At 39.9% G+C, this 27,720-nt stretch overlaps 1 protein-coding gene across 3 annotated transcripts in view; it reads right to left on the reverse strand.

Annotated features, from left to right (window-relative positions):
• The window catches only part of SPECC1L (sperm antigen with calponin homology and coiled-coil domains 1 like), a 63,619-nt gene that overhangs the window by 22,228 nt on the left and 13,671 nt on the right, over positions 1–27,720 (reverse strand). Inside the window, exons 3-13 of one of the 3 annotated variants that reach the window (XM_021412841.1) lie at positions 25,850–26,009; positions 23,263–24,890; positions 21,328–21,535; positions 15,871–15,944; positions 15,216–15,391; positions 13,267–13,430; positions 11,544–11,635; positions 6,818–6,908; positions 4,917–5,000; positions 4,138–4,294; positions 938–1,040 (exon numbers count right to left, since the gene is read on the reverse strand). In XM_021412841.1, coding sequence (XP_021268516.1) covers positions 938–1,040; positions 4,138–4,294; positions 4,917–5,000; positions 6,818–6,908; positions 11,544–11,635; positions 13,267–13,430; positions 15,216–15,391; positions 15,871–15,944; positions 21,328–21,535; positions 23,263–24,890; positions 25,850–26,009 — 2,937 coding nt within the window. Of the gene's footprint in view, positions 1–937; positions 1,041–4,137; positions 4,295–4,916; positions 5,001–6,817; positions 6,909–11,543; positions 11,636–13,266; positions 13,431–15,215; positions 15,392–15,870; positions 15,945–18,674; positions 18,694–21,327; positions 21,536–23,262; positions 24,891–25,849; positions 26,010–27,720 lie in introns of those variants that run through there. The other 2 variants (XM_021412842.1, XM_021412843.1) reach the window with 2 other exon arrangements.

Consider the following 27,720-nt stretch of genomic DNA (forward strand, 5'->3'; position numbering starts at 1 on the left):
TGTTAAATTTATGTATATTTCACTTCGAGGCACTGTGAGAAAATATTTTTGCATTTTGTTTTACAGGATTTGTAAAGAAATATAACATCCTGCCTTTTTTAAAACGTAGGGAAGGAGAAAGGTTCTGTCCACAAAGCAGCTTATCCTCAGAAATAGCACAGTTTAGCACTAGACGTGCCACAGGAAAAGGGGGGAGGGATTATAGTACAAGCCTCTCCATTGTACTGAAAGATGACTTTTCCTATGGATGGGCGATCATCCTGTTATGTGGCTCTGAACTTCCTCCTGCATTGTGAGCCTCAAGTCATGGAAAGAGTAAAGTTCTTAAACTGAGGATTGTGTTGGGAAGTCCAGAAACTTTCAATACAAGTTAACCAAACAAATACATCATGGTCAGATTGTTAACATCCTGGCTTAGTCTGTTGAAGCCACTATTCTTCTGAAAAAAATAATGTAAGCAGGAGAACTCTGGATAGTTATCTTGTTGCTCCTTTTGGGTCTGATATCATTCAGACCAACTGCAAAAAAGTCCAGAATTGCACTAGTACAAAATGCAAGACAGCACATTTATCTAAAATCCAAGAAATCTTACTATACATGCATTTGGGAAACATTAAAATTTAAATTGCCCAAGTTTCAAATACAGTTACAGTTTCAAAAGTGCAATCTGTGAAAGGCTGTTGTGAAGTGCCTCAATAGGAGGTCATCTGCCCCCTTAAGAAAAAAAACAAAACATTAACAACATGGAGCAAAGTGACTAAGGAGCTATTAACGTTAGGTTAGGACTTGTAGCATGTGTTCCAAGAAGAGAGTACAGTACATACCAGTGCCTTTGCAATCTATGCAGTCAACTGTGGAGAAGCCTGGCTTATGCCATTGGCAGATTCTAATTTGTTGCAGCTACAAGTATGCTATGTTAAAACAGCTCTACAATTACCTGATATCCTTCTGTTTTTTTCTGGCACCATTTCAGCAAGGCATTTCTCTTTGATCCTCCATATTCTCTTGCTAGGGCAGACAAGGGATCTTTCCTTTCTTCCCTAGGAACAAGGGAGAAGTGCAACTTACAATTAGTTACTTATCTTTCACAACAGACACACATATTACAAAAGCTTAAAAAACACCACAAATTGTTGTGACTGAAAGTAGTACGGTGCAGCATTACTGAGTGAAAGATGGAATACACAGAAATACTTGCAGACTTAAGAGTTACTTTGGTGAAATACTCTCATTAGCAAACCATGTGTGTTTTTCCCCCTTAAACTAAACTTTTCCTAGGTATTTCAATCTCAATGATACTTTTTCCTAACAGTTTGGAAAGTAAGCTCACAACATTGTAAGTTCCAGCATGAACCATTAAACTAACTCAAGTGACTTTATTTTGTATCTAGAAAGAGAATAAACTGATGTTATCTCTTCTGCACCTCATGGCTGATTACAAATGTCACCTTGAAGCAACAAGTTTGCATATCAGCCACATGCTGTTACTAACAGAACATTGCCTGGGATCCAGAGTTCTCAGAAAGGACAAGGCAGATCTACCACGCCGATCTGCTACTTGATATATTGGCACAATAACGATTCACTTTTTTAAAAACATCAACGTTCAATTCCCAACAAAAGCCATCTGTAGGGAAGATTTTGACAAAAAGATTACTGTTACGGAGCTTAGTTACTGGATGCAAGGTGTGTGAGCAGTTGCTCTTGTTTTTCACAGAATCACAGAATGGGTGAGGTTTGAAGGGACCTCTGGGTCCACGCAGTACGACCTCTGCTGAAGCAGGACCATCCAGTGCAGGGTGCCCTGGCCTATGCCCAGGTGGCTTCTGAAGATCTCCAAGAAGGAGACTTGCACAGCCTCTCTCTGCAGCCTGGGCCAGTGCTACATTACCTGGGCAGCACAGAAGTGCTTCCTGATGGCCAGAAAGAACCTCCAGTGTTCCAGTTTGTGCCCACTGTATCTTTTCCTAGCACTGGGCACCAGTGAAAAGAACCTGGCTCTGCCCTCTTCTTAGGTATTTATTGAAACTGGTAAGATCTATAATCCCCCTGAACCTCCTCTTCTCCAGGCTGAACAGTTTTAACTGCCTTGGCACTGACAGTTTTGCGTCCTGTTCAAACTTACAGAAGGGTGCACTCTGCTCCATCACCCACATCATCAGTGAACACGGCTAACAGAACTGGATGCAGCACAGAACCCTGAGGTACACTGCGAGCAACTGGCTTCCAGCCAGACTCCACACCACTGACCACCACTGGTCCTGGCCATTTAGGCAGTTTTTTTTTTTTTTTTAAAAAAAAAACACACCTGACCTGCTCACTGAGCTCATACAGAACAGCTTGGCTATGAGGATCCTATGGGGAAAGCATCAAAGGCCTTACTGAAGCTCATCTAAGAGGAGGTCAAAGAAGGTCACCAAAACAAGTAACGATAGGGCTGCATATTCCACCTACAACGAAGACCATGCAATGCTATGAGAGCTTCAGCACAGAGGTTTGGGACAATCTATCAGAACTCAAATTTAAAGCTCCCTCTCTATACATTAAACCATACTGTTTAGCCGTGAGTGAGCTGTACAGCCTGTTCTCAGATTCCAGCAAATGCACATGATTTATATCGAGTTCTCACAGTTACAAAAACACTGCTGAAGGAAATAAATTAGTGTAAGTTGTACGGAGACAACGAGAAATAGTATGACATATAAATCTTATAAGTTAGCATACTAGGTCAACTGAATTCCTAACCAAAACAAGCCAATGAAGTTTCAGCTAGGACAGGGAACAGTAAACTGCAAATGTTTGTTTTAGTGAACTACAGCAATAGCTGTTTATTTTACCACAGCTTTCAGAAGAAGGTAGGGGAGAAAAACCTCCGTCACAAAACCACACGAGCCCAGCAGCGGCGTTTTGAGGAGTGCTCCCAGGAGCCCATCCCTCACTGTGCACACATCGCTGCAGGCCGTGCTGCTGCTCCTGCTGGAGAGCTGGGCCTTCCAGCCAGTGCAATGGCAGCACAGTATCACAGCTGCACAATCACCCCATGAAATGACACGTTATCTGCCACAGTCCACAGCCTGCCATCAATGCAATTTTAGGTTATCAGCTCACAGTTCATACACAAGTCTTGAAGTCTTTTTTCTTGCGGGGTTTACTTGGTCTAAGTTTAGGTGCAAACACACACAGTATTTCATTGCTGCTGGTAAAGTAACTACAGATCCAAATTCAACTTACTTTCTGAAAGGAGAGCAGCAGTGAGGCGTGTTTCAACTGTCTTCAGGAAAACATCATTTTTATTATCATCCACAGCTGTAAATAGCTTCACAATTTTATAATGTAATTATTACAGACTGCAGTGTCTCAGAAGGCCAAGGACTTAATATTTCTGCTGTACAAAAACTGTCAGTTTTGTGTTACATGGTTCTGAGAAAATAATTTAGTTTCTGTCTGCCAGTTTCCCAATCTAAGAGGCAGGGCTAAGAACAACCTTTACATGTATAACGTGAGGCTTAAATACTTTGAACTCTTTTAACTGATAACACTGATAAATTTAAACATTTTCCAATCTGTCAAGGCTTCTCTTTTTTATCATGCTAACAAAAAAGGGGTGCCTGGCCAGTGTTACCTAGACTTGCATTACGATTTCATGTGTGATACAAATAATCCAGGCCCATTCACTCCTGGCTATTCAGAAGACTTGGTGGTGTCTGGAATTAAGACCTAGTTTACGCTGCTTTTCATCTTCAGCTGTGATTACTAAAGTAAAGTTTATCATGCGCTCTCCCCTGGACCAAATCACTCTGAAAGGTTTGTTCAGCATGCTGTAGCTCATCTCTTGGATTCAGCTTTATAGTATTTTGAGCAGATGTGATGTTGTTATTCAGTGACATTATTTAGTTTCGTTTTCTAGTGTAGCATAAAGTTTTGGTATTGAGTGTATAAGCTCTAAAAAGCACACTGAGCTGCAGCGAACTTCAGAAAGTGAAGCTAAAAGGTTCTCTTCTAAAAGGTTACTGAAGACTGTTCTCAAGAAGAGGCAGCAAAATCTGCAGTCTTAGTGCCAACACTATATCCTAGGTACCTGCAGACAAATAGCTGCAAAATTAAAATGTTAGTGTTATCACGAAAAAGGGCTTTTACCTTATTCGACTTCTGGTTGTGGGGGTGACTGATGCTGTAGGGGAAGATGAGAGGGACAGCTGTGGTGAGGTGGTACCCATTGCCATCAGAGATGCTGGAGATGCTCCATCGGGCGCACTGATGTCCCGTTTGATTTCTTCACTACTTCTTCGAGACACTACGTGGTAAAAAATGCCCATGTATTTAAAATCTGCAAACATTCCATCTTTTGAGCTCCCTTCTACTCTCTAAGAAACATCAGTTCAGAAACCAAGAATGGAAATCCTTATACGGTACTAGGTTTTAACATTTCCTTCACATTTCCTATCTGAAAAGTACCAAGGATTTAGAGATCAACATCTCTGATAAAATCTGCATCTGAAACCAAACAAAATTTGATGAATGCATCTAATGGCAAATCATTACTTCCATTTGGAGAAGGACAACATGCTTCTCTGCCTCCTTATCTCTGTTTTAAGAGAAAAATCTACATTTAAGCAGTAAAAAGTAACAGCGTCACCTGTTACATGCAACAATAAGGACACTAGAAAAGCAATTAAAAATCTGTTCAGTTTCACTCGATGTGATAAATATTATTTTTTAACCATCAGATTTATTTTTCATTGTTTGAGTTCGCTGTTGTATGCGAGGAGAGCTATTCCAAAAATCCAATCCTTTGACAAAATCTTAATGGTGTGAACATAAAAGGTCTCTCTTGAAAAAGTAAGACAGATCTGAAAATACATGATTGAAAGACGAGTTCCTAATTTTTTTAAGTCATCTAGAAAACACAGCATTACCTGAAATAGATTTGGCACTTTCCATTGCAGGAACTCTTGGCAAAGACGCTGGTCTGCTGGTAGAAGATGTTCTCAACAAATGTTCTGGACAAAGAAAATGAAGACAGAACACTGTTTTCAAAGATTCCAGTTATGAATATTGCCTACCAGTGCCTGAGTTTGGCTCTTTTAGTGAGAACAATATATTTTTATCTATATGAAAGAGAAGGCTTAAAATCTGCACGTTACCAATACAGTTCACTCATGTATTATGATACATTCTTAATCCTTTTACAGTATGGCCTCTCTTATATATACAGCTGGCCTGGGCTATTGTAAAGGAATTGTTAAACCAAAAGTCCAACCAAGGAATCCCCAAACAGAATGCCACCAAAAATGCTTGATATGTCATTCACAATGTGGACTGGCAAAGCACATTGCTTTGTCCTTTATGTGAACTCATTTTGGTGTTGTTTTTGTCTGTTTGGTTGATTTTGTGTTCATTTTTTGTACAAAACCTTGCTTGCTTGTCTCCCCTATGCAGGGGGATCCAAGAGGTACCTTAACATACCATAGGGAAGACCACTTCTGCCTACTGCCATTGAGTGCAATCAAACTGCAACAAAGCTAACTTTATGTAGCATTTAATCAGAACAAGCTACTTTTTGTTAGCTACCCTGCTAAGCAAGTATTCCTTCAAATAACACCCTTAAACTGTATGCAAAAGGTTCACATATTCCTGCTGCTGTAGAAACACAAGGCAGTAATTTGAGTACAAAAACCATGAAAAGGATGAATGATGATTCAAAATAAAATGCTAAACCCATTGCAATGGTTGACCTAAGAAACATACATTGCTAATAAAGATACTTTAAAACTAAATACAGTTGTAAACAGGAATTCTGTCTGGCACATTCTCTATTGGAATGTAGTCCTGCTCCTGTGTTGGCCGTAATGAAAACACAAGAACTACACAAAGCACAGCACTCATTTTGTGCTCAAGCTCATGTCTACTCATGAACTCTGTAACAATTAAAGAATCCTAAACTATCTTCTTGGAAAGGCATTTTAATATTCCTAAAAATATCAAACTTTCTAAAATTAAAACTCCAGCTGCGTTGAGCAAAACCTCAATATGCATTGAACAAAAGCAAGAAGGAAATCTGGCACATACAGACTATTACAAAATGTTACACACGCACAAATGAACCCTTTATAAAGCATCAGACCTCAGGAATACCAAATTGAGAGGAAATATTCAGTCTGGAGTCATATGGGTATTATCTTGAGAAACATCTACCAAAAAAAAGCCTAGAACAGGCATAAATCAGAGAGCTACGCCCAACACATGATAGCCATTCATTCTCACAGGAAGAGCACATTGTGAGCAGTGTTTTTAGAGACAAAACAAAGTTCACAGAACAGGGAATTATTGGAAAAATGGATAAATCAACACTCAATTTCATTCCATTTGATTTTTCATCTGGCTCCTGAAGATTCAATATTTGTTAAGTTTATATTTTGTTATTCACGTGCAATACAATGCCAAGTATCATCCCAGTTTCCGTTTGGAAGAACAAACCAAAACACAATACATCACACGGCCCCACAAGTGAAAACAGCAGCACAAAATCATCCCTGAACTCCCACATCTTGATTTTGCAGGCAGTCACAGTTTATGCACACAACATTAAAAGCAGATTAACGCCCAGTTATCTGGACAAAAATGTGGTTTTGTTCAAGATTCGCTGTGTTTGACGAAAGAAGTAACAAAACGTTTTTGTTTCTTGTTTTGCATGTAAAATATAATAAAGCCAAAATAGTTTGCTTCAGCACTATACAACAATGCTTTAGGTAGTAAACAATATAAAATACAGAAAAGTAGCATTGCTAAATAAGTGTAAATGAACTCGAATGATTACCTTGAACAGGGATTTCAGCGTAGCTTGGTCTTTTGTCTGTCAGTGTAGCAAGGGGTTTGGAAGCAGAGATTGGTCCACTTATAGAATGCCTCTGAAACAGAAAATGTAACCTGTCAAACCTAATTTGGTATATACAAGCCAAGTAGAACAGAATAAAACACACCAAATACAACTTCTAAATACGCTTTCCAGAGGGGAAAAAAAAAAATTGAAATGTCCTTTTTCATTTGTCCACGCCACTGCTAGAAATTGGTTCAGTTTTTTCATGGCATGGATTCCCCTGGAGACTGCTTCATGAGAGCTTTCTCTCCCATTCTGAATGACAAGCATCATCCCACTCAGCCTAAACTACTGATAGGAAAGCTGTACAAGTTATCTTCTTAACATTTTCTTTTCAAATTGTATGTAAAATACTTAGCAATGCATGGCTTCTAGCAGCTTGAAGTGCAAGTATACTACCACAGATGCATCTTGCACACAAACAACCAGTGGATAACACTGAAATAAGCTTTTTACTGCCACACAAACGGACTGGACAATGAAATAATTACCCCTACACTTCTTGACACTTCCCTAAGTCTTCAGCAACTGAGTGTAAGACATGGGCTGGCTGCCCCCCAGCTCAGGCTGCCCAGGGCACCTCCAGGGATGGGGCACCCACAGCTCTGGGCAGCAGTGCCAGGGCCTCAGTGCCCTCTGCGTGAAGAATTTCTTCCTGACACCCAACCTCAATCTCCCCTCTCTTAGTTTAAAGCCACTCCCCCACGTCCTATCACTATCAGACCATGTAAAAAGTCTCACTCCTGCTTGTAAGCTCCCTTCAAGTACTGGAAGGCTTCTTTGAAAAAGAATCATTTCAGAGAACCCACTGCAAGCTGTAGTACATTCTTTATCCACCACATTCTATCAGATTCCTGTATTTAATCACAGCCAGTCCAGTAATGTGTTTATCCTCAAAACTCAGCTTTAACCTTTCAGAGAAGGTTAAATGAGCCTTATCTTCATAAGATGATAAAGTTCAGATGTTTCTCACCAAATCATGTAGTCAAGACAGATAAATTCAAAATTGTGATAGAAAAGTTCACAGTTTACACGCGCTGCAGCACCCTATAGCACAGGCAGGATTACAGGGCTACTTATTTAACATTTGGAGTGTAACTAAAATGATGCTTTTGTGCTAGAAATCAAACGGAGAGCAAAGAGCTGCCAACATCTAAGAATCCAAGTACAAATACAGTATGAAGAATTTCATCACTTTTGATATATAAAGACCTGCACGCACACAAAGATTATTCCTTTAAGCATGTAAATGAAAGCGACTGTAACCGTGAGCCATACACAGCACTCCCTACAACAGTTTCCCAAGAGAAGTGGTATTTCAGGCTTTTGTTACCTTTAGAGATCATTTCAACACGAGATTTTTTTTTTTCCAGTAGTTTTTTTTTTAAATAAAACATTGCATCGCAGTGCGAGTCTCTTTGTTTCCAATAAATAAGTAAACAAAGGAAACAAGGACAACAGTAAGGTAATGAGGCTGGAAAACATCTCGTCACTTGGCCAGCTTTGGGACTGTCACTCTGAAGGCAGAGCAGTGCAGAGCTCGGCCAGGAAAGGCAGGTACACACAGAGCAGGCACAGTGCTGGGTCACCAAATGCTTTATCATGTTCTCAGCTTCCGGGTATCACTGGAAAACAAACATCCTTTACGGATATTGGCAGAAAATGACCACATTACTCAGCTGATAGCTTGCTATATATCGGTCCTGTCTCCATGTTATAAAACAAACTGTTTGTTTTCCTGCTTTTTACTCTTATTGACACTGCAGACTGAGCTAAACTTCACAGCTGCTAGTTCCTCGTTAAATATCTTATTGTTACAACTATCAGTGGTAACGTACTGACTCAGGAAATCAGAAGAAAATGAACCAAATATGTTCATACATCAAGTTCTGCGTGGCAATACTCTCACAGTAATAGTGCACAAGTGTCTCATGGAGAATTACTTCTCCTGAAGCGTTTTACAAGTGCCAGAAACATTTCCGCCCAAGTGAGCTTCTGTTGAATCTGCAGATGAATCACTCATCATTTCACTTTCAAAATGAAACACGTTTGATGCGCAGTGAAACACGTATGGATCCTACCAATCCCTTGATAAACAGACTTTGTTTTCCTTCATCTGGAAGTGTACTCAAATTTGTTTAACTGCTGAACACCATTTGTCCTTTAGGCTAGAGATCAAATTCCTCGGCGCTAAATAAACCAGGAGTGCAAGTTTTCAGGAATCGCATTTTTTGAGGCTACTCATGGGGACTACCAATGGGACAGAAATTACTAAAGATGCTTTACAATCTGTGTTCCTGGTTTTCATTCACCCTACTCTGAGGTCTAGCAAAGTAGTACTTCAGATGAGGCGTAATAAAGAAAATTGTTCACTTAAATGCTTTTATGTAGTAGGCTCTGTATAATGTAATTGCAGTAACAGATAAAATTAAGGTTGTTAAGATCATCACGAGCTACTTTCCCACAGCCACTCCTGGCCTCTCCTAGCTGCCTGTTACTCTCTTGTTTTCCTTTTGTAACAAGAGTAACAACCCCAAAAGAGAAAAGGCACACAGGACAGAAAAAAAGGGAGAACAAACACCTGACACTTCAAATTTGAGGCAGGACTACAGCAAGATGCACAAATCCCTTCAACTATTTTGCTTCTGACTCTTAACACTGCTGCATCTGCTGTGGGCTGCAGAAGCACGACCTTCAGCCACTACCCAGGTATCTATTTCTGACCACTTTGCACTTCAGTACGTACTTAAGTGAGTACTTCAGTAAGATGTTATGCCAATTTCAAAATAAACACAGCTCTTTGCATACTGAGTAGTTACACTGTGGAAGTTTGACACCAAATAGCTTGGAGCCCGAAAGCTTGATGTGTGCTCAAAACAGAACTGGACATTCACTGGTGAGCAGGGAATCTGAAGACACATCTGCTTCAGTCTTCCAACTAGAAAACTGAAAAAGAAAGTACCTGGGGAAACCAGCAGGTATACTTCCTCATGCTTATAAACCTTCCTAGGCATCTGCTTTGCCACCTTTGGGTGAGGTTTTGCTGTGTTTTACATTCTGAAAAGCCATGTCTTTATGTATATTTTTCCCAATTGTTTTGTAGTATTGCTAAGGTCTGGTATGCAACCACTAAGCTCCACTACGGGTTTAGACCCAAAGTTAGACAGGGGTTTTTGTCTCGTTATTTTATGTTTCTCAGTGAGTGCCCACTCAAGTATTTCCCGTGATAGCTTTTAAAAGTAGCTGATATTAATGGTAATAAGCACTGCAATAGTCACACAGAGAACAACTCTTTCACCTTTGCTCAAAATCTTAAATCATAGATCAGTTGTGTAAGGTGAGAGAGTCTGTAGATTAATTCATACAGTAACTACTAATAAAAATAATGCTTTTCAATTGCAAGAGAGCAAAAAAAACCAAAAACAAAAATTTCCTCTTCCTAAAAGAGAACAGAAATAAACAGAAATATAAAGGCAGATCAACAAAGCATCTGTCAGAGAATGTCACATTTAAATACTTTAGAAAATTGTCATCAGGAGTAACAGATCTGAAAAAAAAAATCATTCAACTAATATATTGAATGCAACAGGAGAATTATTGACATTAAAAGCATAAAGCATAACAATTCATTGGGGTTTTTTTTGTTTTTTTTGTTTTTTTTTTAAGAATCTGGACCCATCTTTGTCCTTCAGTTTGTTCACTTTTGCTGAAATCTCTCTTCATGCAGCTAGCAAGACCATAAAAACAGCAGTGATCTATCAAGCTGAGCATTCATGTATGGATGATACACTGCTTAGTGTAGTGCAGCCTCCTTTACCTAGACTCCTATAGCAGCTGAACACATGGACACAGCTTCAAAGGAGACACAACAAAACACACAGTACAGTCAGCAACTGGACAAAACTCTCCGTCAGTACAAAACGAACAAAGGTAATCAATTTACAATGACTTCATTCCTCTCTGGCCATGTCTGGTAACAAAAGTCCATGCAACGTGGGATACATTTATACCGATGACCGCTGACAGACTGCATTGATCTCAGTCCACTTCCCAAAGGAGGTGACTGGTGTTTCCATGCCAGGCAGAAAACTAAGAACCAACCAACAGCAGGTCTAAAACTAGGGAACGTAGATAAAGTTTTCCTCTCATCCTCCTCAGTAGCACAGGAATAGTGCCAAGCACTTTCAAATTCTGTAGTTGTACCTTCTATTTACAATAGGGTCTGCCATGAAGGACTCCCTAGGGAAGCACACTGTAGCCTAGAGCCTTTTGTAATTTTTCTTTCATCGTAATGCTTAAACAGACATTACACAAATGGGACACATTACAAAACACACCTAAGTTATAGTAACCCCCCTACAAGAAAATAGGCTTTTAAGGAGATATCTCCATGTGGTCCAGAGCAGTGGAGATCAAGAAGGGAGAGACATAGGCTGCATCCGTATCAGACTTCTTCATTTCTCAAATACAGCTGCCTAAATGTCATTTTCTCAAAGGTCTCCTTGGGGGAAACGCTTTCATTAGACCAAACACTTCAGTAGCTACTTACTTGCAGCATCATTTTATCATTATGTCCCCATAAAGACAACCAACACTTGTATATTACTGCTTGTAGATTCACATGCTCTTCTTCACAAAGAATTAAATGCAGCCATAAAATACCAACCTGCATAGGGGATACAGCAGCAGCTGGGGGCGTCTTCATGGGACTCGGACTCAGGGGAGTGCGAGGAATCGCGGCAGCAGCAGGAGTTGGAACTGGAAGAAACACAGCAAGGAAGCCATCAGGAGCACTGCCCTGTTTTCAGTGAACAAGCAGACTGGCTGCATGCAGCAAACTCTGTGTTTTACATTCTTAGTTTTACAAGACTGCATCTTTAAAAATTTCAATTAGCAACTGCCTGCAAAACCACTTAGAAGTATGCCTACACATTCACTCCTCCGCAGTTATATTCATTTTCTGTCTTGAATATCTCAGCCACAGTAGGAACATTTCTAAGTTTACTAAGAGGTGGACAAAGCCTAAGGTGTAGGATACTATTACACTGGCAGATATAAATGATAGCATAACTAGATCTCTGATCTCCAGATAATCAAAGAGATGGCAGCAGGCTCCTGGGCCTGCCAGTAAGACATTACCTGTATCTGCTTCTCATTTCTAGCTTTCAATTCAAGTCCCATAGCTAATGCAGGCCTACTCTTGTGGAAGACACCTTCTGACATTCTGAATTAAACAAATACCAGGTTTAGAAATGCATGAAAAGAGAAATACTGAGCTGGCAAGTTAGTCATCTAATTCCTTAACACCATGATTAGGCATAAATGTTGAAGAAGATAGATACCAGCTAAAAATAAAAGGTGAAAAAAGGCAGAAGGGCTTTGTTGTTTTACCAGACTAACTCTGGCAAGAGAGCAGTTTCTTCAAGAACAGATTAAAAAACCTTCTAAGTTAACTCTATGAGAGTTAAAAACTAAATATCTATGAAAAATGAGAACACACACTGAAATTGAACCATTTACAGAATCATCAAGTAATACAGAGAAGCTTCTGAAATAAATTCTCAGGTATTAGGTATGTAAAAACAGGTTTGCTATGCACAGTACACTCACAGCAAAGATTGATAATATAATCTACTTTCAGCCAAGCCTTTTTGTATCAAAAACTTAGTAACACTATCAAAAATGAGATCAAGGCCAAAAGGCTTCTGTCATGTAAAATATTTCCATCACCATTTCATTTGTAGTCAAACCTAAAATCCATTTCCCATTCCAGGATAATTACTTGGATTCTTTATTCTGCTCATCTATGGAGGACAACAGCACCTGTTTTCACACCAGCAAATTACAGTAAAGTCCACTGTCTCAACAGTGAAACCCCTTTCATTTTAGAAGATATTCTTTATTTCTTTTAATGGTGAAACTGGCTGGAGCTTGTTTTCAACGTTTGTTAGCACTGATTATGAGAATGTAAGTTATCAAAAGAAACAAACTCAGTTCTAGCTATTACATAGAGTTTAGAAAGCTTAATTCAGCACAATACGTTCACAACTGAACAGGAAGGCTGAAGTCAGCTGTGCTTCCAGCCACAATTACATCATGTGAGTTTATGTACTTCTAATATGAGGTAGCACTGAATCAGCATCTAACATATGAATCACTGGCAATCTGACAGTGAAGGAAAAATGAAGACAAAAAATGATGCCTGCCCTTAACTGCTGTGAATAACCTGCAGAGCAATCTAATTTAGGTTGATTTGTTTCAGCCATCACTTATGTATCATGATGGTACAACAAAACTTACCTATGAATTAGCTAAGCCATTAGAAGTGCTCATGTCAACACATTCAAAATCACAACTCGGTACGGACTGCGCTGGTTGCAGATAGTTACCTTGGGAGGCACTGTCAAATGACTTGATGAGTGTCTTGACAGTGGGAGTTGGCTCTGAGGAGGTGGACGACCTGCGGCTCAGGCCCATTCCCTGTCTCAGAGCTGCCAAATCTCTCTCCACAGCGTTCATGTAATTGTACACTCGACCGCGTTCCTCTTCCTGCCTGAAATCAACGTGCAGCCGGTTTAAGGCACTTCAAACCACCTCAACACACGAAGCGTTAGAACAGCAACATAAATTTGAAGTCAATTTAAAGTCTACTGTCAAAAAAATTAGCCATTAACCCAGTTTTCTTTCCACTGTAATTTAGGAACAGATTATCATCCTACTTTATCAATTTAAGTTTTTAGTATTAGACAGCAAGAGTGCTTAAGCAGCAGACAAAACGTCTATCAAATCAATACTCCACTTAAGGCTTAATTTCTGTTAATTTCTGTTCCTCTCAAATACACAAATAGGCACACACGTATATATGTATTGAAAACTCAAGGGTCAAAAATTTCTCGTGGAAATAATCAGCTCAGAGGGGAGATTCTTTTTTTCTTATCTGCATAAACAGAAAACAATTTAAATCAATAGTAACAAAGGAAGAATCTTTTCCTGGCACTGTTCTCCATGCAGTATCCAAACTAGTTTTCAAGCAAAATGAATGAGAATTTTAGACCAGACTATTTATGGTGGTGACTGTATTCAGTACGACTCGTAAGACAAGAAAAATTTGTTTCAAGCCATCTATTTTCTACAATCTCAATTGAACATTGTCTGGTTTTTCCTTCGTTTGTTGTAACACACTTTGTAACCACGTTCCCTTCAATGCAGTAGTTACACCACTTTCAATTCCTATTTCAATTGCCTCCTTGTTCTCTGTCTACAGCAAACCAAACGTTAAAAGTTGTGTGCATGTAGACAATTACTGAATATACTGACTGGAATCAGCAAGCCAATTCCACCTTCAAAAGTGCAGCTCTAACTTCCAAGGTTGTTTTCTTTTCCCCCCCAAGGAATAACTGAATAACTACAATTCTCTCTGCAATGTATTAGTAATGTTCATTATAGAGATCTTAGTTCAGACAAGGAGCCTTGCACCCAACCACTGACTGTCACCAGTCTGCTCTTCCTATCCCTCATTTCTTTACCACCAGGTTTTTCCCAAGTTCCACAGCCTACCCAGGAAGCAGGACCTGAGATAGGCATCGTGTATTCTTCACAAAGCTCATCCACGTGACAAAAAAAACTGCTTAAGATATGCACATCACAAACGTTGTTAGTCTTCTTGTAAGCTAAACTTCTATTCAATCCCTAGAGACAATGCAGTCAGGATTCAAATGGTGCAGCCCAAGATGTCCCTCACTATTCTACAGAGGTTTTGAGGACTTAAACACTTCTGGAAGATGCATGACTTGGTTTTTAAATAACTGTATCACACAGTTCAACCTACAATACATTATAATTTGAAATATTTCATTTAAAATGTTTATTTTATATAAAAAGTGCCTCTAATTACACCCAGAAATAATTATGAGTGGAAAGAAAACAGTACAAGATACATGCAGAAGAAGGTTTCTTTTCAGGTAAAACACCACCTTATTTATCATAGCAAAAGCCCTGGCTACTAAAGGGAACTATTCATGATGCACAGAAAAGCTGACACTGCTTATTTTCCATTTAGGGGGAAGATAAATCAAGTCCAGACATTAACTGGGAAAAATCCCCTATTAGAAACCAGTTTATATCGAAGCGCCAAACTAGATATTCTTGGAGAAGGAGTATATAAAAAGAGAAATAACTTTATCCATCTGCATTTACATACATTACTCCTGAAAGCCTGCATAAGGCAGCCTGCTTACAGCAAAACAATTTACAGCTTCCAGAGTCAATAACACATACCGGATCTTCAAAATCATATCCCCCCACAAGAGAGACCATATCCCCGTTGTCTCTTGCATACTTGCGTGACTTGATTTCCTCCAACTCTTTAGTGAGCTTCTCATTTTTTTCCTGAGCTTCGTGTAATCTTCGCTTGAGGTCTCCTATCTCTTCCTGGGCCTCAGACTTGATATCGTTTGCTATAACCACCGCAGTCTGGAGATCAGCTTGGAACTGACGCCATTCTGCTGACTCCTCCTATAAGCAAATAAAACGTTAAACTGAAAGCAGCAGCAAGAATTTTGAAGTAAAAAAAAAAAAAAAAAGTTATGCATATTATTCATATTTTCCCCGTGTTACTACAACAATTTTCAGGAGTGATTAAGGCACTCACCATGGGTATTTAGCATAACCTAACTTGCAATTTACATTCAGTAAGTTTTGCTAGAAACAACCTCAAAGGTCACAAACTCCATTCCTAGAAATTGAGAGAATGTGCACAGTATTGAAAACATATACATTAAACCATACATCAGCAGGCACAGGAACACATTCTCCCAAGTCCAACACCACATTTCTGGAACACTGAGAGTTTTTCAGAATTAGTCTTTAGTTCCTATAATTTAGTAAATATGTTCCACTTTGAGGCCTTGCTCTCACAAGTAGTTTTAATGGCATTACATTTAATCATATTATTTTTTTCCATAATTTACTGAGCTTTTAGGTTTTCAACCTACCCGGAGTCTCCTGTGAAGATTCTTTATCTCTCTTTCCATGTCATGCTTTTGGTCCTGAAGTTTTTTAACTGTATCTGGAAAGAAAGTCAAATTCCCAGTAAGATCACAGTCGAGGCTCTATTTAGTTAAGAAACAGCAACTGAAACAACCTGTAAACGTTTTTAAAAACTTGCTCAGAGAACACTTCTGTATAATCAAAGCCATCTGGAGAAAAGCAGTATTATTAGAAATCATCTGACAGAAAAACTCAGTAGGTACCTACTGCTCCATGACTGGTGGGGAAACGGCAAAAACGAACAATTCCTGTCACAACATTAAGATGACAAAGCAGTAACAAAGAACAAATAAAAATAGTATGCACTACTTTTCTCGGGTAGGTAGGCAAAGTAACATGGCAGGATCCTCACATGGATATCTTCAGCTGTAAGCTGCAACTACATTAAACCTTTTGATCAATTTCCTCCTTTACCACAAAGCAGCTGACAGAACACTGCGGTGCCTTCAGTGGGGATAAAATTCTACTCGGGTCCTCAAGAATTTTACATTTTTGTCTATCAAGCTACTATTTGGAGTTGAAACAAGCTACGTTTACAGCAAAGGGACAAACAGTCAATGCCACTGTGTTATGAAAGAGATGGTTCCTTGATTCTGGCAGCAGCTGTACAAAAGAGTACGCAGCTTGATCAGCACCAACTCCAAACGCGGCGTCTGACAGGCTGGCTACAGCAATTACTATTCATTTGGTACTTTATTCAATACACAAGGACAGTGTGATGGATTACTCCATTCTTATAACTAAGCAACTAATGAAGAAGAACACAGCATAAATCTCTCATTAGCTTGTCCCTTCGCCGATCTTGGACTGGAAGATGTTTCATTTCTATAGCATCGTGTATTTCCAAAAGGCAAAACTGATAGGCCCACTGATGAACTGTGTTTTAGTTCAAGTTCACTGCTCCAAGTCCTGCTGGAAACATTTGCACTATGCACTGGCAACGACCTTTCCACAAAAAGACTGAAGGTTCCTAATATACACATTCATGCAGACAAATTGATACCTTAAGGTTTCGGGGGTCTCATTTCCCAAGATGAAACACTCTCCAGGATTCTGACCTGGCAACCAGGGCTCAGGAAAAATACTGAACCCAGGGTTTGCTGCAAGTCATTGCTCTACCACCACCACTATCTCCCCGAGCAAGCCTATCACTTCAGTACTCCTTGTCTTCTGCCAAATTGCTCTTCCTAACGATACAGATGAAGCCGTGGCAGGCTAAGTGGAAGACAGTAAGCATTTCAAAATGCTTAAATCAAACGCAACAATGACTAAGAACACATTTAAGCCCATTTATGCTGATGCGTACATTCAGGAACCTCAACCAAGCTCAGAAGAACATCACAATTTTTCAGCCCCGGAATTCTTTGGTTTCTTCATCAGAAGAAATTCTTCAGCGTTGCCTCAACAGCCCCAACTCCAGAGGCTTGAAACGCCACAGCTGATTTCTGTACAAGGATGACATAAACCTCAGCTGACCTGAAACCATGGTAACTTCTCAGGCTTGCAAAAGTCAAAACAGTAAAATTAGACAGATATTTCTGTATGAATCTCATTCTTACAAGATTACACAATTTACGATGCATCCAACTGATCTTCAAGCTTTGAAGACAAGCTGAACAGAGCAAGCCACTCAAATCACATGCTGCTGCGATCCTCGAGAAGAGTTATCCCATGTTTAGCTCATCTGTATATAAAACCTGGTTGAGATGAAGTCAGCACTGAAATGGCAGCTTTAGGTTGATGTTATACAAGTTGCTCCCTCTCCCCACTATTTTTTTCCTTTAAACATATGCTAAAAACCACCACCAACTAAAAAACAGTGGAACACCAATACAGCACTGCAATTAGGTAACATTCAGCTGTGATAGCAAGCATAAAGAGCTTTCAGTAGCACGCTGAGATGGAATCTAGTGGATGGTGGTCTTTTTTTTTTTTTTTTTTTTTTTTTTTTTTACAAGCAGTTCAAAAAATGTTTTTAAAAATAAATTTTGTTCTACTACTGAAAGCAAGCTGCAGTTGATCTAAAAATAGCCGCAAAGCAGAACTAGAAATGCATCCAGAGCTAAGGCTTGTATAATGCCATTGTTTGGAGCTTTTGTGAGATATGAAACGCACCATTAAGTTTTAGTATATTTATGCTTTGAAGTAAAACACAATGGTCTGAATATTCTGCAGTTACCATAAACAATACAGAGCATTTCACAGCAGTTGTTGGAAACAGTTACCCCCGCACACACCTCAAATCCATCGAAGGGATTCAGAAAAACAGAACTGAAAAGAGCTTGAAACTTGGAAATCAAGGCTGAGATAAGGGATTTCCCCTCCTACAGCTCGACTCCACTCTTCACATTGTGCCACCAGCTGCAGGCCCAACAGCCAAGCAGTAACACCAGGCAGGGGGAGCAGCCTCTGCGCAGCTGCTCTGCGGTACCTTTCCTCTCTGCATCCTCACTGCCTCCCCCATCCTTCTCTAAACTGGGCAAATAATTAAAAACACTCAATTTATTTTTCCAGCATTACGTAGAAAAGGACCGAACATCATTTGTAACAATTGAGTTTGATCACTGATGCCAAGATCCTTTTCAAAATGAAACAGGCAGTATTAAAAACCAATTCTGACAGCCTTATAGTAGAACTTACTCACTGAACATTGGCTGTATCAGACTTTTTGCTCACCTACTCTTGTCCAAAAAATGTACTGACTGAATTATCAATGGGTAAAGAGAACTGATACATTTAACACTCATACCTTGTGGTGAGTGGACGTGCAACAAGTATTTTCAGGCATCAGAACATCAGACAACCAGCAAGTTAACCTACAAACATTAATTTCCCGCAAATCACAACACAAAATCCTCCGTACCAATTCATTTGTCAACTGCTGGGAGGAACAGAAGGTTTCTTTTTCCCCTCCCTTAGCAAAGATGATGACGGTGCCAGTTTGGCTACCTGACTATCCAAAGCCTGTCCGAAGTCGCAGACGAAAACCAGAGCGCACACGCCACCTAGCGCACGGCTCCGCTGCAGCGCTGCTGCTCACCAACACCGCGGTGCCAGCGCTCGGCCCCGAGTGATAACATGGAACTTATGGGTTACTGCAGTATTTCTTCTTCAGCTTCAGTCCAGAATCACAATGCCTAAGACTCCTTATCCCACCAGGAACAAGTTCAGGTGGCACTGACCGCAGGCCCTGCCACGTCTGGACTGACCGCAAGAGCATACTGCATGCTTTTAATCAATGACATTGGAATTCCATCGTCCTTATCCAAGAGACTAATATTTTTTCCAGGCACTCATATTCATATTATAACAGCTAATATGTGATAACTTGACATTCCAATAGCTGTGACACATTTCATTGTATGATCCTCTAACTACCTCCCAGCATTAGGAAAGCCTGCATCGAAGCACGCCCCGAGGAGTCACGTCCGAGCATCCTGTGATCCTACGTAGTAACTCTTTAGTGTAGTGGCTCATCAACACTGAATGCAAACTCATCAGCTCATAAATGTATGAATTTATGAAGCATCCTCCCCCCAATTGTAAAGTCTGTCTTCTGTGATTTCATTAAGAGATAATTTTCTGTCATTTAACACCTGCCATTTATCCTTGTCTCGGCACCACTCTCATTCAGCCAGCAAGTTTGTCATTAGGCAAGCCCTCTCACATTCTCTCAAATTCCCCCATATTTGACACTGGACAAGTCAGAGATTTCCATATTTTAAAAGCTCACAAAAAAAGTTTATATTGCTCCTTATTGCAGCTGGTTACTTAGGCTGAAACACCACCATTCCTCTACCTAGCGCTTGCATACACCTGCAACTAAATACTCCACATTTATAAGCACAGTATTTGTCTGTTAGAAAAACAGACCTGACCACAAGCCTGATCAAGATAAGAGAACTTACTGCTAAGAAGTACTTTTCTGTGACTTCAATACGAATTATTAGGATTCTGTGTTCTACGTACTGTACGCGCTCCCCCAACTATTCTTTGTGTGCAGTCCCTCCTTGCAGTCACTAGATGCCGCTCTCCAGACGCTCGTTTCCTCCAGCAGTAAGCACACCAAGCTGCCAGTCCAGCTGACCTTCCAGAACTATTTCTGGAGAGATGAGTAACAGACGACTGCAATTTTTGTTGAAAATCTCAGCACCAATAGAATTTTTTTCCACCAGAATGTTGAACAGTTTAACTGTTACAGCTGTTTTCTGAGACTGCAGAACATTCTTACAAAACGTCTGTCAAAAGTACTCGCCCTATTCCCAAGGCAGAATCATCTAATAATTAGAGCTGTCTTGTAATTAGGTATTACTAAGTAAACACCTAAATGGTTATTTGACTACATGAATGTATTTCAGTTAAGACAAAGAAATAAATGCAAGCAGAGCAGTGTTCATCCTTCTCAGTGTTTGTTATAAGACGACTTCAGGAACAAGTCAGAGCCGCTGCCCATACACCTGAACTGCCGTTCCCAAATCTGCTTCTTTGGTTTTGGCACAGAAAGAGGAAGAAAAAGAACAAAAAGCTAAGCCAGTTTTGTAAAGTGAAACAGCAATTGTCTTTCAAGATAAGGAAACACAGCTTGGTGAAACTAAGCTGGCGCCCACGTCTGAAGATACTGCTCTTCAGCTGAATAAACAGTTTCAATTACTTAAACCACTACCTCTTCTTGATAGCAGACCAATTCGAAATACTTGCTACGAACATTTTACTTACAGTGAAAAGGAATAATACTTTGGCTTTTCATTATCTTATTTAGAATAGTAGACATCTGAATTCCCTAAGTAGTACAGTGCAAATAACAGCTTTCAGAAGGTACAGCTGCCCGAGCTCTTGTTCAGATGGAGACTAATGGCAGAGTTCCAGCCTGTGGTAGGAATGTCTGAGCAGGTCTCGGAGATCAGGGAGGGAACGTAGGCACAGACAGATAGGTGAGTGTACAGTAAATATGAATTTCATTACAGGCTCCAACCATTTCTTGTACAGTGAGTCAACAGAGGGAAGAAATCATCAGTTATTTGCATTCTCGAGCCATCTGGTAAATCCTGGTATTCAGGCACTTGAAAAAGAGCATTCTTTAAAAAAAATTTAAATCAATCATCCGTTTTCCAAAATGCACAAGAAGCACACTACTATTAAGTCACGTTTTCCTACTTCAGAAAGTACCTTGAGAACAGTATTATCAGATTTCATATTTATTCCCAATTCATCGGTTCTGGTTCTCACACCAGCTGACATTGGGACTGGAAAAGAAAACCTCCCTTTTTTTCCCCTAGCATTGTAAGGGTGACTTGAACTCAGCCAAACGAAAGACAAGTGAGAATATTTTCATTATTTCAGAGTTCTGCTTCATGAGTTCTTAAATTATCATTACTCTTACAGGAGCAATTCGTAACACTTACTCTCCAGATCAGATATGATGAGATTGTCATGAAGCTTCACAGCACGATGCTGCTCTACTTCATCCTCCAACTCGAAGATAGTTTCTTTCATGTCACTTCTCTCAGTTTCTTTCTCATCTAGCTCTGCCCGAAGTTTTTCTAGAGTCACATTAAGATCCTCAATTTGTTTCTTGGCTTCTTCTTGGAATACTCTATATTCATCTTCGACCTGAAAAAGAAATACCATGTGTCGTAACTAAACTGAATTCCTGTAAGACACACTTCTAGTTTTCTACCTAGCATACCTACAATATATTTTTGGAACCATAGAAAAGGGCATGGGCCAAGAAGTGAAGCATAAGCCTTTAAAATTGTATGTGCCAATGTTTTTCTGAGCCAGACTCAAACTGTTTTGCTCCCAACCTGAACAAATGAGCTTCCCTCAATTGCTCTAGCAGCACAATCCCACATTCAGGGAAAGCAGTGAGAAACACAGCACTGAGGTTTCAGCAGCACCTGATGCAACTTAACACCTAGCTGCTATGGAAATGGAGGAAGTCTTCATCCTTTCTTTATCTTGCCAAGGGAAGTCCACTTTCTCTTGTGCATCGATATTAGTGCTTGCTGGTTCCTTAACCTGGTAACAAGATTCATATTTGTGCATGTGATGTGTCAGCGATTTGAAGCAGTTCCCAGAAGAGTCTTAGAAGCTACTGATCTGCTTAATTGAAAAAAACACCCGACAGGGAAAGGAAAAGGCAGCAGACCTCTTTTCAGGAACAGCAAGACCGTTTTACCCTGCCTCACGAAACTGCAGCTTAAATAACAAGCTGAGATCAGAGGCTCTTTAACATTCACTCCCATGCCCAGCAGCAAAAACAAGGTCATGGCTTGGGGCGGGTCAGCACAGGCACTAATTTTAATCCACAAAATGCCCTGCTTTAAATCACCTGCTTCAGTATTTATTTTTTTTTATTTTAATAGCACTACCCAACTTTCATTATTAAAATTTATTTTAGTTTTTTTAATCTCTAATTAAGATTAATTCTAACCGGCTATTGATCTGCAATTAACATACAGCTCAAACAAATTCGACAAACTTTCTCATCAGGAAGACTTAGTTCAAACTGATAACAAAGATATTTTTACTGGATAAATTACTTTCATTTAAGTCACAGTAGCTGTTCTAGAACTACAGCATTTGGATCCACAACACAATTAACACACAGGATGGACCATTAGTAAAAACCTACATGTATTTGCCAAGTTTAATGATTTTTTAAACCTTATGAAACTTTCTTTTTTCACTTAAAACTAAAACCTTAAGTTAGCAAATTAAATTAGACGGAACACCTCCCCTGTGAGGACAGGCTGAGAGAGCAGGGGCTGCTCAGCCTCGAGAAGGGAAGGCTCCAGGGAGACCTGACAGCAGCCTTTCAATAGCTAAAAGGAGGCTGTAAGAAGGAAGGGGACAACCTCTTCAGAAGGGTCTGCTGTGACAGGGCAAGGGGAGATGGTTTCAGACTAAAGGAGGGGAGATTTAGATTGGATATAAGGAAGAAGTTTTTCACAATACAGGCAGTGAGGCACTGGCACAGGGTGCCCAGAGGCAATGGAAGCCCCATTCTTGAAGATATTCAAGGTCATGCTGGATGGGGCTCTGAGCACCTGATCAAGCTGCAGAAGTTCCTGTTCACTGCAGGGAAGTTGGACTAGCTGTCCCTTTAGGGTCCTTTCCAACTCAAATACCTTCCCTATCATCCTGTGATTCTATGATGAACTTGTTTTTAAAAACAGCATTTTCACAACCAAAGTAAAGCAAGCCACTAATCCTAACCTTACCACAATCTGATTAGCCTCGTAATCAATCCTTTATTTCTGAAAGAACTGCAATGACCAACAGTAAAAGTCTTGGTATAGAGGTGATGTTAAAAACACAGCGAACGTAACCACTACCTTAGCAATGGCGTCCTGCAATCGACTGGCATCATTGCGAGTGTGTGCCAGCTCTTCTTGCAGACTGCTGGCCAGAGTCTCTGCTTTTTCTTTATCCAGCCTGACGCTCTCCAGCAAATCCTGTATATCTGATTTGTCTCCAGAGTTGTGTATCGAATACAACTCAGCCACCTTCTGCTTTTCATGCTCTAACTGAGCTTTCAGCCTGTTCATCTCAATCTGGTCGCTGGCAACTGTGGCTTTGTACTCCTCTAAGGTCGATGCTATTGCTGTTTTGCTTTTCTGTTCTGACTCAATAATCCGCTCCATGTGGTGGTTGCGTTCTTTCAATGCCCCTATCATTTCTTGGGCCTCCTTATTGTCTTGTTCCGCCATCTTCAAAGTGTTGCTCAAGTGCTGCTGAACACCTAACAGCTGCTCCCGCTCAAAGCGAGCGTTCTCTGCAAGGTCCATGTAACGTTGCTCTAACTCCATGTAGCGACCACTTTTCATATCTTCATCAATTACATATGAAATATGGTGCTCATCTAAAAGAGACCGAAAATATTCTATCTGACGGCTGAAGTGTTCCAACTTATCGCTTTGCTGGCACAGAGATTCCATCAGGATTACTTTTTCCTCTCCAAGTCTTTCATTCTCACTGTTTAGCTCCTGTGTTATTTGTTGCAGATCCGCAAGCTCTTGCAGCGTGGCTTGGAGCTCTTCTGCTGTGCTGTGCTGGTTCTCTTCCATCTGATGTATCCGCTCTGTCAGACAAGCTACAGACACTTCACTCGCGTTGCCACTGCTTCCTTTTCTAGATCTTTCTATACTCGGTACGCCTTCAGACTCCGAAGAGGACGGAGCATCTAAAGCATCATCACTCGATGTCAGTGGCTGATAAACTTCGCTGCACTCACTATCTAAATTATCCATGGAGTTACTATGCTGGTTGTCCATCAAAGTGTGTTCATCCTGACTTAACAAATCTTCCATTGATCCAGGAGCAGAACCTTCCACTGAAGATGTTAGTGTACCGCCGCCATCGCTGTGGTTGCCAGCTGTAATCTCCGGACTCAAAGACTGATAGCCAAAGAGTTTCTCAGAGTTGTCCAGCCTTTGCTCCAAAGAGAAGCCTAACGCGTTTAGTCTGTCTTTTAACATTCGGTTCTCATTCTTCAGCTGGTTGAGCTCTTCTCGGATGGCAGTGTTTTGTTCCTGTAACTGTAGCAACGTAGACTCTACATCAGTTGGCTGATGGACAACAATGGCCTCTTTTTCTTCAGATTTTTCATCACCTTCAACTTGGTCTTCATTAAGTCCCAGCTGAGCACGCATGTCCCTTAGTTCATTTCTCAGATGCAAGATTTCCACGTCTTTAGTTTTTGCTAACGTCAGAAGATCATTCACCTTTGCTTCCAGTGCAGCTTTGTCACTGATCTGATTGTCTGATTTGGACTTGCTCATCCGAATATCAGATTCTGGATTGGTGCGACTGCGGGACCGTTTTGCCAGTACCGTATCGTTGCTCCCCTGTCCGGTCAAAGGCAGCTTTTTACTCTGGCTTAAACGAGAACGATCACGTATTCTCTCTCTAGAAGAGCTCGATTCTTTATTTCCAGATGAAGCGCTACGCTTAGCTGTGGAACCTGCACGGTTTTTGAAAGTTAGGAATACTCATTTAAAATACAGTATTTGTAATGTGAGACTGTGTATTTTTTAGCTGTACAATGGCTGATTTTCTAAGCTATGCTGGCAAACACATCCCATAAAATAAATTTACAGTTCACGTTTAAATAAACCTACTTATGGGTTAGTGCAGTTGTATTTTATTTGATGTACGCTTTTCAACTGCTATACTGCTGCAGTATTTTGAACCTCAAACCTTTAACTGTAACATTTCCACATTTCTTTTTTTCTGTCTTTAAAAGCTTCAGACAAATTGTATAAAAATAGAAGCAGTGCTTTCCTGCAAGTTCAAATTTCACTCCTTTCAGTAGATCTGAATGCAAGCATTCATGTGATGAATTGTGTATTATGATTACATAAAACAAGGTTTTTTTTTAATTCCATTTTCATCACATTTCACACAGGCATAGATGAATTATTGCTATTTTATTCCCAGATGATTTATAGCTTTGCAAGCATTATTGAATACAAAGCACAGTAAGGAAGGCAAGACGTATTTCCATCTGTATTGATAACACACTAAATAATTTCACTTTTCTGAGCAGTTTATGAAAGCTCTCTTACTTTTTTACCCAAAAAAATGTTGACTGTAACAAGCAATCACATCTTAAAGTTTCAATGCTTGCAGCATGAATCTTTTTTAGACAAATTAAACCATAATTCTCTAGATTAATTACATTCTCTAGTATTATATAGTAGTTACATAAGCAGTACTAAAAAAATTAAAAGGAGCAGCCTCCAAAAAGGCAATTACAATATTACAAAATACGTAAAGAGGATCAAGGCCAAAGCACAGAAGGTATTTTACTTGACTACGGCCCTACCAACAGCTTCCTTAAGCAGTCTGCATCCACACTACATGATAGGAAAATAAAATTCTACCCAATTATTGTCTTCAAGAACGAGTATATCCACCTACCTGCAACAGTTTTAGGTTTATTTTCCAGAGTGTTCATGGTTGTCCCTGTAGCTGAAGACACTGTTGATACACACGTGCTCTTCTTTGCCTTGACACCATTGGTCATTGTCACTCCACCACCGCTGGCCATCCCTGCTAAGAGGTCATCGTTACTCTTAGTCTGAAAGAAAGGTGAGATGCGGCTTTAAGACAGCTGCCTGACAAGTTTGCATAGCCAACATTTCTTCTGTGAAGGATTCCATCAGTTTAACAAGTACAAATTTGACCAGTCCTGCGTCTGTGCAAGTATGCTGAAGAGTAACTGCACTGCACCGTGCAGAACAGGGAGTTGAAACTGAACTTCAACTACTTATACACGACTGACCATAGAAACCAAGTCTTCTCTCTCCCAAGAGAAGGGAAATGATCAACATTTCGATACCAAAGTGGAAAAAAAAAAAAAAAGAAGAAATCACAGTAACAAAAAAGTGTGATTTTTCTCAGTTTTGACTGAAAGGTTCCCTAAGTATCAAAATGAACCAACAAATACCAGGAAATCAGCATAATGTTCTTCAAGAGAACATGATAAAGCATTTTCTGCTGGACAAATTCTCAACTAAAATTAAACCTAACAACAATAAAAATCAATCCAAGATAAATAAAATACCATTTCTAGCTCAAAATGCTAAGCCACAAACCACTAGAGACAGTATCAAGAGGAGGGAAAAAAGCCACCCTCACCACAGATCCTTGCCTTGTCTTCATGCTCCTTCCTAGGCAGGAAGAGACAGGACATTTGTTTCATGGACTTTTTGTCTGACTTCTTAAAAATCATTCCTGAAACTACTGTTAGCCACAAAAGCTGCCAGGAATGTGACAAGAGTAAGCACAAGGATCTCAAGAGCCAGATGCCCAAACAGAGAATCCATCCTCCAGAGTAAAGCAAAGTCTAAAAATACTAAGTACCTAAGTACGAATTGGCAGACGGCAGCACTCTTTAAAATGCAATTTGTCAAACAGAGAAACAATCGTAATAGGCTAAATATTCTTCCTATTCTAAGGACAAAAATAAATTTAAACGGTTAACAGCATTCCCTGAGTAATTGTATCATTCAGTTGGATAACACATTTGAAGTCTCCATCAGCATTCCTGCTAAAAGGTCCAGGCCAGGTGCTCTACATCATGACTTCAAATTCTGCAGATTTGTAACCTCAGTATCACACACACATCCACATTAAATACTGCATGCCAGATGCTGTGATTTTATACATTAAGAACGAAGTTATATACGCTTAGTTAAAACCAGTGCTCCATCTCACTCTATTATAAAGTTCCTTTTTGCAGCCGAGAATTTGATAATAGTTAGCAACATTGATAACAGTGATTCGGCCCAGTCTGACATCAGTCAGACAGACTATTAGCTCTTGGCATTTGTACCTTGCTAAGAGAGCAGAGAAATTAGATTAAGCTTCTAAACACTTGTAGTACACGTTATCAAGCCAAATAGGTCAAGACGTGACTCAGCTTGAAGAAACAGAACTACGTTAAACGCAGGCTTTCTGACATTAGTCATCTCCAGCCCATGCTGAACAAAGGAATTTCAGGCAGCCTTTCTCCCTCTGACTTACCCAAGCACTATTTCCAGTGTTGGCTGGAAGGCACTGCCTCCTCTGCAGCCAATTAGTAAACAGTTTTGAGAAACTGTAACACTACACTGTTGGCAGAGAAAACTATTTAGCAAAACTTTGGAAAAATTACAAACCAGCAGCTCTCTTCTGAATGCTCCGTAATGGCAACCACCCTTGACTTAAAAAAAAAAATCAGAGTATTTTTACAGTATATATTTTTCTTGGAACTGAAATTAATGTTGTATGTTTGTTAAACAGTTTTC

This window comes from Numida meleagris, chromosome 14 (assembly GCF_002078875.1).
Source record: "Numida meleagris isolate 19003 breed g44 Domestic line chromosome 14, NumMel1.0, whole genome shotgun sequence".
Classification (NCBI taxonomy): Eukaryota; Metazoa; Chordata; class Aves; order Galliformes; family Numididae; genus Numida; species Numida meleagris.